The sequence below is a fragment of the Stomoxys calcitrans genome, chromosome 2 (genome assembly GCF_963082655.1).
Source record: "Stomoxys calcitrans chromosome 2, idStoCalc2.1, whole genome shotgun sequence".
Classification (NCBI taxonomy): Eukaryota; Metazoa; Arthropoda; class Insecta; order Diptera; family Muscidae; genus Stomoxys; species Stomoxys calcitrans.
Window position 1 is genome coordinate 85,193,657 of NC_081553.1, and position 13,405 is coordinate 85,207,061.

A 13,405-nucleotide genomic window follows, 5' to 3' on the forward strand; every position below is an offset into this window, starting at 1 on the left:
GCCATAAAAGGCGCATTTATTGTCCGATTTCGCCGAAATTTGGGACAGTGAGTTGTGTTAGGCTCTTCGACATGTATCTGCAACTTGGTCGAAATCGGTCCAGACCGATATCTCGATGAAAAGCTTTGGCCCAATAAAAGGCGCTTTTATAATCCGATTTCACTATAATTTGACACTGTGACGTATGCTAGGCTTTTCGACGTCCGTGTCGTTTATGGTTCAGAACGGTTTATTTTTTGGTATAGCTACTAAAAAGAGCAAAATTTTGTTTTAGACAGATGAACAATGACTTGTATTTATTAGTATTTGGTCCAAATCGGAACATATTTCTATATAGCTGCTAGGGGTCATAAGGTATGCATTTTTCCCCGGATTTGACGAAAGGTGGTTTATATATATACCCGAGGTGGTGGGTATCCAAAGTTCGGCCCGGCCGAACTTAACGCCTTTTTACTTGTTTTAATTAAAAAACAAATTGATAAAAAACATTTTTTAAAAATTACTACACCAATATAAATACCCCAAATAATAATTATTTAAAATTCGATCAGAATCGGATAAGGGAATCAAGGGTCAGGCATTAATGGGTAAACCCTATAACTGTCATTATTGGTCTACAGGTTCGCTTTGCGTTCTTTAAGAGGTTGACGTTCTTGCCCGCATATTTAAGATCATAATAGTGTAGCCTTCCCAAATAATTTTCATTTGAGCCTCATATTGTCATAACCGGCATTTATCTCACATTGGGTGTTTTTGGGAGTGGTACTGCATCCTTGATCCTTGAAGCAATTTGTTAAAGGATTGTTGTTTTTGGATTCCTATAAGGTTCTATTGTATATAAAAATGTTTTTGAAAATAGGGGCAAGTGGTAGGGTCCGACCTCCGTCCCTCATCAATATATGAAGTACTCTAGTTTTACTATTGATTAGCCATTTTTTGTGCTCCCACCTAAACAGATATCCGGATTAGACTCCAAAGAGCACAAAACTTTTTCAATTTTACTGAAATTTCCTGCTCTGACCTCCAACGTCTGTGCCAAGTATAGTCTGAAACGGTCCGAAACTTATATAGCTACCATCTAAACAAATCTCCCTACTGTCTTAAGAAATCACCAATCTGATACGATTTGGCTGAAATTTTGCAAAATTACTTCAAGACAAATGACAAAAACGCCCAAAATGGGCATAGTTGCCAATCACGGATATATGGGACTCGGTTTGTTTGATCCGTATAGACTGAAAAACGGCAGAACCGATTTCTCGAAATTTTCGCATATTGTGTAGGTTTTTCTGCAAGGAAACATAGGCTATATAATGTTTCGGTAGAGGGGGGGAAGGACCCTTCCCCTTATGCCAAAAACACCACCCAAAATCAAAAGTGGACCGATCGGGACAATATAGGTATCAAATGAAAGGTATTGGAGAGTTGAATGCAAATATGGTATTAAAATTTGAGTCTAAGTGCGCATCGGACCGCTCCAACGCCACAACTCCCCCAAACAGACATATTGGATCATTTCAATATGGGGCTCAAATGGAAGGTATTCGGGAGTAGATTTCAAATCTGGCATACAAAATCAGATCGAAGTATACCATACAGGGTATCAAATGAAGCGAATATGGTATTAAAATTTGGGTCCAAGTACCCAGCGGGCACTCCCAACACCAAAACAGATACAATCGAAGTATTCGGCAGTAGATTACAAATATGGCAGAAAACATTAGGTCCAACTAATGGGCGGTCGCCCACCCCCAAATACCCCCACAAGGGCATATTAGCCGACCATGGCTATATGGAAGTAGATTACGAATATGACATTAAAATTTGCGTTCAAGTCTAGGTGGCGCTTTTCCTCCTAAAGATACGTCAAATGCGTTATTTGACCCATTATGACAATATGGGACTTAAATGAAAGGTATTTGAGAGTAGAAAACGAATTTGATATCCAATTTCGGAGCCAAGTGTTTTGGGGTACGCCCTAAAGCACCCCCTAAACTGAACTTCATTTCCGTTGGGAATAAAAAACCAATTTGATATCCATATTTGAGTCGAAATGTCTGAGGTGCCATCCCTCCCCTATTGAGAACATTACCCTAAGGAAAAACATTATCACCAAGAACCGAGAAGGGGCAAATTATCCCACATCAATAAATGCTTTCCGATTCAAGTTTAAACTCAATGATATGGGACCTTTTTTTATAACCGAGAGCGAATGGCGTCCCTCAGAGCGACACCAGTTTGGGGAAATTTTTTTAAATGATCATGCATAGCATTGTACCTCGCAAATGTCGCCAACATTAAGAGGAGATAAACACGCTTTGTCCGATGTTCTCGCCAGGATTCGAACGCCTTCAGCATCATTGGCTACAATGGCACGAATTCTATATCCGCATTCAGGTCGAAGTGTCCCCACCCTAAAAAGATATTAGAGAGTTAAAGAAGGCGTAGGGGAGCTCGCCCGGTTCGGTTAGTATTTAAATATAGCTGCCATATAGACCGATCTGCCGATTTGGGGTCTTAAGCCCATAAAAGCCACTTTTATTATCCGATTTTGCTGAAATCTGGGACAGTGAACTGGGTGAGGCCCTTCGACATCCTTCGTCAATTTGGCCTAGATCGGTTCAGATTTAGATATAGCTGCCATATAGACCGATCCTCCGATTAAGGGTCTTAGGCCCATAAAATCCACATTTATTATCCAATTTTGGTGAAATTTGGGACAGTGAGTTATCTTAGGCCCTTCGATATCTTTCTTGAATTTGGCCATAATCGGTTCAGATATTGGATATAGCTGCCATATAGACCGATCTCTCGATTTAAGGTTTTGGGCCCATAAAAGGCGCATTTATTGTCCGATGTCGCCGAAATTTGGAACAGTGAGTAAAGTTAAGCCCCTTGACATACTTCTGCAATATGGCACAGATCGGTCCAGATTTGGATATAGCTGCCATATAAACCGATCTCTCGATTTAATGTCTTGGCCCCATAAAAGGCGCATTTATAATCCGATTTCACTGAAATTTTACACAATGACTTATATTAGGCTTTTCGACATCCGTGTCGTATATGGTTCAGATCGGTTTATTTTTAGTACCTATTAGTATTTGGTCTAAATCGAAACATATTTCGATATAAATGCTATGGGACATAAGGTATGCAATTTTCACCGGATTTTGATGAAGGTGGTTTACATATATACCCGAGGTGGTGGGTATCCAAAGTTCGGTCCGACCGAACTTAACGCCTTTTTACTTGTTATATAATAGATTAAGTATGGTAGACCCACAGTTTTCTGTTTTTGTTTTCGGAAACCCATAATAAAATTCCATGTAGATAAGTTTTTCCATTGGCACCATGCTCCTAAATTACATAATTTTGAGACTGTATGCAACGACTTTGGATAAAGTGCGAAATATACTGAAAATTCAGATGATTGCCTATCTACTAAATTTCGCAGAGGTATTTAATTGAAATATATTAACTTAAAAGTTTCCTTTCCTCGGTGACCCATAACGAAATTCGATTCGATGTTCTTCTGTAAATACCGCGCTTCCGAAGTGCATAGTTAAGGGACAGAATGCATCATAAAAAGTTAGTATGCCGTCACTAATTTGGGAACACAATCTATATGAAATTTAATTCAACAGACTTCTTGTCTAAAGTGATACTAAAATTTGATGTAGAATAATTCTTTCATTGACATCAATAATAAAGTGCATACTTTGGGGACAGAATGCAAAATGCTCTAAATATGATATATACAAATTATAGGAGGTATTTAATTGACATATATGTACTATGTTGGCAAATTTCTCGCTTTTAGTAACTCATTGTCAAATCTGATGTAAAATATTTCTTCTTTTGACACCATGCCCCTAAAGTGCATAGTTTGGGGACAGTATGCCAAAAATTTAAATATGGTACAAGGTTGCCAGAAAATACAAAAATTTGCTTGTGTACCCAAATTCGTGGATAGATGATCGTTGAAATATATTACGCCGATAAATTTCTTGTCTTCGATGACTCATATTGAAATTCGATGCAGACTATTTCTTTCATTGACATTATCCCCATAAAGTGTATACTTTGGGGACAGTATGAAAAATAAAAAGGAAATATTTCGAAATCGAAAATAAAGATGATTACTTGTGTACCCAAATTATCGGCAGGATTTCATTCCAATATATTGTATTGAAAGATTTCCATTATTCGATAATCCGTTATGAAATTCGACGTAGTATATTTCTGCCTTTGACGTCATCCTCTTATAGTATATAGTTTGAGGACCGTATGCAAAAAAACTCAGACATTTTCGAAATGAACCGAAAATAAAGATAATATCTTTGGTACCCAAATTGGTGGCGGTATTTCATTGGAATATATTACGTAGAGAGATTTTTTTCTTCGATATGGAATACTTATTTTATGCATAGTTGAGAACATAAGGGGGGAAATTAATTGAAAAATATTTTGACAAATTTCTTTGAATTTTGATGAAGAATTTTTCTTTCGTTGGCATCACCCTCCCAAAGTGCAAAGTTTGAGGACAGAATACAAAAAATTCGGAAAAAGTTTGAAATTGAATGAAAAAGAAGATGATATAATCAAATTGGATGCGGAATTGATATATAACATGATGATATGTTTCTTGTGTTCAGCGATTTTGATAAATTTGATGTAAATTATTTTTCCTTTTGACACCTTATCCCTAAAATGCATAGTTTGGGGACAGTATGCCAAGAATTTAAAAAGGTACAAGATTGACAGAAAATAAAGATGATTGCTTATTTACCGAAACTGGTGGCAGAATTTCATACATATATATTATGTTGACAGGTTTCTTTCCTTCGGTAACCCATACTATACAAAATTTTCGAAAAATTTGTGAATCTCAAAAAAAATTTTTAAAAAATTCCATCATAAAATTTTTCAAATTTGATTATTTTATTACCTTTTTTTTCTCTTTAACTCAAAAATTTTGTTCTGTGTATTATTACTCACGTCTCCAAAAAAATTAAACCAACAAAACAACACTTAAGGGTTTGCGCTTGCACTTACCTACAAAGTATTTACCACGCCATTTGAAACGCTCATTACCCACTGAGATTTCAAAACGTATATAGCCCTCGGCCTTTAGGAATGGCTGCACACAGATGACACGATTCTTGTCCACATATTGGCCCAGGACATCTTCCGTATCAAAGTGACACATCACACGTATATTTGGATCAAAGCAGGGACCGGTGATGTTGACAACAGTACCACCCAACATGTTGCCCGACTCCGGAGCAAAGGTCAAAGGTAAAAGAGCAGCATCTGTGGGTGTGTGTGTGTGTGAGTTTGTGTTAATGATGTTTTAGGTCACCGTGCAACGCAGTCATTGTCGTTGTTGTTGTTGTTGTTGTCGATGGTGGCAAAGTAAGACAAACAAAATCCGGCAAAAAGTACGCAGAAGAGAAGATAAAAAGATTACGTGGCGCGTTAAATTACTTGATTACCCTCATTTTTCTCACTTAAATTTCGCAAAACAAAAAAAACACTGCTACAAAAGAAAATGGAAGGGCATCCCGATTCCTCTTCCCTCGACGAAAAAACTTACCGATATCCTTGTTACAGGACCCAATTAAAATTTGCTCATCCAAACGGAAGATATGACGTCCCGGGAAGCCATTAGCCCAGCCACGTCCTGTCAAATCGCGCAACACCATGTTTTGACTGTAAGGTTTGTACTCATAGGAGCGCGTTCCATTGCCAGCGTTGAAACCAATCTGCAAACAAAAAAGAAAAAAAAATAAACACAATTATAAAATAGTTGTTTGAGAAATTAGTTGTTGAATAAAAAAAGAGATTTTCTTAATATTACACTCAGGAGAGTCCAGATAAGCTAAGGAAACTAATTTGCTGTATCACAAATAAGGGGGACGACAAAATACCAGTCTGAACCGGTTTTTAATAAATCCTGCGACAACTCCTGATGAAAATGGCATGGATCAAGTCATGAGTAGACAATGTCGGTTTAGGGTCTTAAGCCCGTAATAGGTGCATTTATTATCCGATTTCGATGAAATTGGACAGTGAGTTGCTTTAAAAGAAGGTGGACGAGTGCGGCAACAGGGGTTCGTCTGCGCCGGACGGACCAGTCACCGGTCTTGCCTACGTGCCATTTGTCGAGCTACTGAACACAGTAGAGGGGTGGCCAGAACGGCGTCGGTAGCGAGGTGGAACTCGTTGAGTGGTTGCCGGACTTCATAGGCGCTATGGCCGGTCATCGACCAGAAGAGGCCGAGTAAGTTGCTGCGTTCGATAAGAGTTCGATGAGTACCATGAAAGGGGTCATACCGGACACTGACACAATAACCCGCATGGGAATACCGCACGCTGACTTCTGTCGAAGTTGCCTCGATGATGATGAAGAGGAGACTATTGAGTACTTACTGTCCGGGTCTGCAGTGACGTAGGTTCTCCTTTCTGGGGAGCCGTTTCTTCTGTGATCTGGGTGAAGTTGCGAACGTACCTCTGATAGGTCTCCTGAGATGTGTTAAAGGGACAAGATGGTTCCAACGGGGGGTGCCATAAGCTTCGGCATAGGTACATTCATGCTTGCGTGGGGATGGGCATTTTTTCACCCCCCGCTTGGGTTCTCCACTCCTCCTGTCTTTCTTTAATTCGTGTATAACCTCTAGTCAGAGCTGTCACATCTTCGCCAATGGGCCAGACTGGCCTCCGAGTAAACTCACCTTTGGTAGTCAACCCACTCAACCTAAAAAAAACCTAACCTTACCAGTGAACATTCCACTAGAGTACAGGGGGAAACTTCTCACATATCAATGAGTGCAGTCCTGTTCAAATTTAAGCTGTTTGATACCACGACTCCAAAGCAGCAAAATCAAGGGAGTATATGGCACAGATGGGTTTTCCATTCATGAACTTTGGGTATGTGGAAACAAGATTCGCGTACTCAGGTCACGTGGACTTTCGCCACCATAAGGAAGAATAAGGAGTTATATCGCAGTTTTTCTGGGAATGACAAATTCTTTTGCTGATTTTAGAAAGTCGTTAAGGAAACCTTTCAAAAATCGAATCCAGAACGAAGATAGAGGTACCCGGATACAGAGTGGGAACTTTTCGACGAAAAGAGGAAGACCTCTATGAAAAACTGAGTCAAATACATTGAATTATTTTAATTGATAAACGAGAAACGTTAAAAGGAAAGGGGCGCAACTTTAAGGATTTCATAGGCTCTGGAGAGATGTCTGACAGGCAAATTGCCCTTCACAGCATGATTGCCTTACTGAAAAACTACCAAGGGACTTTCACAGAGCCCAACAAGAAGAAATCTTCTGATGCAAAAATGTAAATTTTGCCCATGAACATTCCACTAAGGAACAACGGCAAACTTCTCACATATCAATGAGTGCTGTCCGATTCAAGTTTAAGCTAAATGATAAGGGTCCTCCATTTTATAGCCGAGTCTAAACAGCGTGCCGTAGTGCGACACCTCTTTGGAGAGAAGTTTTACATGGCATAGTACCTCACAAATGTTGCCAGCATTAGGAGGGGAAAACCATCGCTGAAAATTTTTTCTGATGGTCTTGCCACGATTCGAACCCAGGCGTTCAGCGTCATAAGCGAACATGCTAAACTCTGCGCTACGGTAGCCTCCATGATGAAGTCACACTCTTAATGCCAAGCAGCCAGTAGGAAGATCGTAACTCAATTTCTCTATTAACACAAGAGTTTCTTCTGCGGATGATCTGATCACGCACATTGTCATAGAGGACAAGACAGTGTGAAATTTATGCACATTTCAGCCATTTCAATCGGCCAGCGCGGACAATTTTATCCCGGCACTCTTGCAGAAATATCTGTACGGAAAGCTGGGATTGTCTTACATACCAAGGGCATTGAGTAAAGTCAGAAATAAATTTAGCTGCATAGCGGGAAAAATAACCTCAGAAGGTAGAAATGCAATTGGCATATCAAAATGCAAGTATTTTTCTGGCAAGGTTGATAGACCTAAGTGGACAGAACGACGGACATCTAATAGCTTAAGTGTCAGATAGGTGAAACCCCCTCTCTATGGAGAAGATCTACATGACAAAGCATTCGTTCGGTAGACATTTACAATGGTGACTTCTTGGATATTTAACAACTTGGAGGTAGTACCGATTTAATCCGCATGTTCCATTATGGGGTTCCGCCAAGAGCTGCGGAGTCTGACAGGTTAAACAGGTAAAATCCTCCACGATGGATCGCATTTGTCAAGTTCTTTGCCCGGTATCTCTTTATAGGAAAACAAAGTATAATGGATAAGAATTGATATGCTATTGGAGTTATACGAGGTTATGAACCGAATCGGGGCATACTTCGTCGATATGCTGGACATAATAGTAGAAGTAATTGTGCAAAATATCAGCCAAATGGGATAAGAATTGCGCCCTATAGGGGCTCAAGAAATAATAAAGGCAGATCGGTTTATATGGGTGCTACATATATCTGGTAATAGACCGATTCAGACCACATTTGGAGCACGTTGTTGTACAAATGTTCTGCCTAATTGATTTTAGAGCCCACAACTTAAACCGGACATATTTACTGACCTTTGTAATAAGGGGTTTAAATGAAAGGTATTTGAGATTAAAAAACGAACTTGATATCCATTTTTGAGGCCCATGCCAATATGGGTTTCAAATAAATGCTATTTGAGAGTAGAGTACTATGGTGATATTTTTGGGGTTTTAGTTTGCACCCCACAAAAAGCAATTATTTACTGACCCTCGCAATATGCGGCCCAAATATAGGTATTTGGGAGTAAAACACGAATCTGATATCCCAATGTGGGACCATGTATTTGGGGCACCCATCTTCCCCAAAACACCCCCCAAAGAGTACAAATTTACCGACCAATATGTGGCTCTAATGAAAGGTTTTTGAGATTAGAAAACGAATTTCATAACCAGTTTTTGGGGCCAAGTGGTTGGAGATGCCTCATCCCATAAATTCTCCTTAATCCAAGGGCAATATGGGGTTTAAATAAATGATTTTTGGAGAGTAAAGCACGATGCTGATATTTTTTCAGGGCTAAGTGTTTGGGGGGAGGCCACCGTAGCGTAGAGGTGATGACGCTGAATGCCTGGGTTCCAAATCTGGCAGGAACATCAGAAAATTGTACAGCGGTGGTTTTTCCTTCCTAATGTGAATTACTTTGCCGTGTAAAAACTACTCTCCAAAGAGGTGTCGCTCTGCGGCACGCCGTTCTGACTCGACTATTAAAAGGAGGTCGCTTATCATTGAGCTTAAAAATAAATCGGACAGCACAAATTGATTTGTGAGAAGTTTTTCCCAGTCCCTTAATGGAATGTTCATGGGCAAATTTGCATTTGCAAGTGTTTGGGGGACCACCTCAACCCCGAAAACAACCCTAAATCGGATATACATGTTTACCCATCATGGCAATATGGGGCTAAAAAAAAGGTATTTGGATGTAGAGCACGAAATTCATGCCCACTTTCGGGTCCACGTTTGCCCACTTTCGGGTCCACACCACCCTCTAAACCCCCAACCGCCACTCTCTAAGGATTGGATCAGTGTGTCGGTCCGCACATTGATAAAAGCCCCTTCGATCTCAATGCATACCGCCAGGGTGTACCTTTTGGCATCGAAGGATTCTTCTATTTTATTCACAACCTCGTGCAGGGCAGTCTCCACCGACCTTCCCTTGACATTGCCATGCTGTTTGTATTTGAGCAGTTCGCTGGATGTCCTACTCTTTATCATGGTTTCCACAATATGTTCCATGGTTTTGAGTAGAAAGGACGTAAGGCTTATGGGTCTGTAGGCCTTTGGTGTCGCATAACTCGCCTTGCCGGGCTTGGGTATAAACACCACCCTTGCCTCCTGCCAGACTTTCGGAGTATAAGCAAGTCCTAGGCACGCTGTGAAAATTTTGGCCAGATGAGGCACCATATAGTCTTCCTCTTTCTGTAGTAACGCCAGAAATATTCCATCAGGTCCGGGTGACTTAATGGTTTGAAGCTCCTCAAGGATTCCTTCACCATGAATTCCGTAATTATAAATTTTCCATCAACGTCATTATTCCTAGATTCCGGTGTTTCGGTGAGTCCCGTCAAATCCTGTGTAATCAAGACGATTATGATTATATATACTTTTTTGGATCTCAGATCAATATTTGGATGTGTTACAAATGGAAGGACGAAAATACTATGGTGGAGGGTATAAAAAAATTAAATATTGGGTTGCCCAAAAAGTAATTGCGGATTTTTTAAAAGAAAGTAAATACATTTTTAATAAAGCTTAGAATGAACTTTAATCAAATATACTTTTTTTACACTTTTTTTCTAAAGCAAGCTAAAAGTTACAGCTGATAACTGACAGAAGAAAGAATGCAATTACAGAGTCACAAGCTGTGAAAAAATTTGTCAACGCCGACTATATGAAAAATCCGCAATTACTTTTTGGGCAACCCAATATAATAGAAGTACCTCTGTTCTTATTGACAGTTCAAATAATTAAGTTTCTCTAGCGCACTCTTTATATGTAGAAAGTTTCAGAGCGATGTCTACGCAGGCAAGTTTTTCTGAGCAACATCTGACCGTGAAGTGCAGGCCGGTCTTACGCATAGGTATTGTCTGAAAAGCTGATAATTCCTTTTCTTCAAAACTTAGGTTAGGTTTAAGTGGCAATCGGCCATCAGACTCACTTAGACGTTTTCGTCCATTGTGATACCACAGGAACAGTAGCAGAGGGATGGCTTCTAGTTCCTACCGTTGAACCATCCAGATCGCTTTAAAAAGCCCAGTAACTTGTGAATATTCACATCCTTTAAATCAGACAGGTTCTCAAAGAAATGAGAACCAAAAATGGAACTACTTCTAACTGCTAGTGCGGGAAACACACACGGAAGGTGTTCTATAGCCTCTTCTTCTTCGATGTCCTCACAGCTTCTGCAAAAGTCGTTGCGGGCAACCTTCAGTCTGTCAGCATGTTTTCCGATTAGACAGTGACCTGTCATGACGGACACAATGATTGAGACGTCTGTTCTCGCCAATGGCAGCAAAGCAGGAGACCTCTTCAAGTGTAGATGAGGTCACATAGTTTTGGAATGCTCACAGCCCCTTCTTTGTGACCATCTATCATTCGTTGCCCTTCGGACCTGGTCCAGAAAACTTAGTTTACATGTCGATGGAGGCATACCCACAAATTCCAGTGTCCCTGGAGTGTGTAAGGTAGTTCCTAGTCTCGCAAGCTCTTCCACTTTAGAATTCCCTTGGATATCTCTGTGGCCCGACACCCAGAACGGGTGAATTTTGAACTGTTCAGCCATCTCGTTGGTATATCGAGGGCGGTTTTTGTGTTCAGAAATACGTTCTCCAGGGATTTAGAACTTCAAAACTTATTTGAATAACTTCCGCTTTGTGTGTAACATTCGATAAGGCAGTCAGCTTGACTAATACACGCAAATATATGAACTTTTATGAAATTTTATATGAAAATAATTACGAGTTGACATTTTCGTAGGAATAAAATTTCATCATCATCGATTCATTTGCCCAAGTTTTAAATTTCACTTTAAATTAAAACAATTATCCAAACTTGTTTTGTGAAATAATATAAATCCGGGTTATCAACCCCAAAACAAAATGTTTCTCTTTGGGCAAACATATTTCGACATGTTGAGAGTTTTTATATTCTGTTTTTTTGTTTTACTCCTGTGGCCGAACCTCAAACATTTTATTTACTTTGTTGACCATAAACCTAAAATACGAACATGGCTATCGTAGTCGTAGATAAGTTTGCTTTGTAAACCACTAATTTACATAGTTTTTGTTGTTGTTTATGCTATCGTTCCTTTTAAGAGCCATAAAATTGAATTTATGAAATAAAAATGTGTTGTCCAACAACGTGTACAGATTTAAATAAAATTTGAAAAAAAACCACACCAAACACATAAAAATTGTGGGTGCATGAAAGGATGTGTGAGCGACCTTTAGTGAATGTTCGTGTGTGCGTTTGTTGAGAGTTTTTTCTTTTGACATGACTCTAGGCGGAAACGGATGTGAGTGAGAAATGTAAACTTTACGATTAGTAGGGATTTGTTTATACACTTTGAATAGTTTAATCTTTTGTGGTATTGAAAAAATCAAACAAACTTTTTTGTCGCTTTCAATGGCATTAAATATTAAAAATAAAATGCTCAAGACAATATTAAAGCACATACAGAAATGGCTTTGAGGCAAAAGGAAGGTGGGAATGGCAGCCTACTGAAACAATTAAATATTGAAAAATCTCTCAATTTATACAATAAATGGCCAGCTGTTGGTATTTAAATTGAAAAAGTTTGCATAAGTAGAGGCTCAGCATTGATTCGAAGTAATTGCTGGGGATTTGGAATGAAGCAAATGTTGCTCGATGGCACCCTAGATTAGCTGGCTAGTATGATGATGACATAAAATAAATAAAAACCTTTATGCAAAGGGAATTATTTATTGTTCAAAGAGTATAATTTTTAGTTGAAGTACAAGAAGGGGTGAGAAATTTAATTTTAAATGTTTAAGTGATGATTTCTGGTACATATATGCTATTTCAATATTTTAAACTCATTTTCCTGTAACGAGTAACAACCAAAAATGCAATGTAACGTATTTGCAAGTTTTTCTGTTTTTCCATTTCTGGTTCTGGTTTTATTTTTGATTGTATAACTCATCCTTTGATGCACTCTATTCCTCCTTATTATCCTGTTCAAGTTTTGTGAACATTGTTTTTAAAGAAATTAAATTTAGAAGATTGCAGCAACTAAGGCAATTGCCCTGGGAGAATGAGTAGTAGCGCTATGATGCTTCTTTAGTTTCTAGTTTTTTAATTTGAAAATGAACTCTCAAAAAATGGGATGGGGGGAAAAATGTTAAAAGTTTAGTTTTCATCACAGCACTGCACTTTGCAGAGTGTTGCATTACAACGTTGTTATGGCGGAAATTAAAATTAAAACTCTGGCACTACCAAAAATATGAGAAAATTACTCAAACTGATTAAAATGTGTGTGTTTTATTTTCTCTTTTTCTATTTTTAGAACAGAGAGAAACCCCAAAAAGAATGTAGGACGATGTTAAGGTGGTCAAATGTGTTCTCAGGTAAGTGTCACCTAAAATATAACCCAAAAACCAGTAGTACCGGGTCTGCGTACTACTTTGAATACCTTGTAATTTTGCATACCTTGTAAGATTTTCTGACGATAGGACCTAAATTGTGGCTAGTAGAGCCTTAAGGGCCATATTATATAAAAGATATATATGGGAGCTACATATATCTAAATCTGAACGGATTTTGATCAAATTTAGCACACGTACTAAGAAGTCAAATAAAATACCCCATGCTAAATTTTATAAAG

General features: G+C 38.9%; 1 protein-coding gene across 6 annotated transcripts in view; it reads right to left on the minus strand.

The window, feature by feature from the left end:
• LOC106087843 (protein mesh) overlaps positions 1-13,405 on the minus strand; it is a 132,344-nt gene that overhangs the window by 47,490 nt on the left and 71,449 nt on the right. For all 6 annotated transcript variants that reach the window (XM_059363021.1, XM_059363019.1, XM_059363017.1 and 3 more), the window contains 2 exons: positions 5,600-5,768; positions 5,059-5,316 (listed from right to left, as the gene is read on the minus strand). In XM_059363021.1, coding sequence (XP_059219004.1) covers positions 5,059-5,316; positions 5,600-5,768 — 427 coding nt within the window. The remainder of the gene's footprint in view (positions 1-5,058; positions 5,317-5,599; positions 5,769-13,405) is intronic.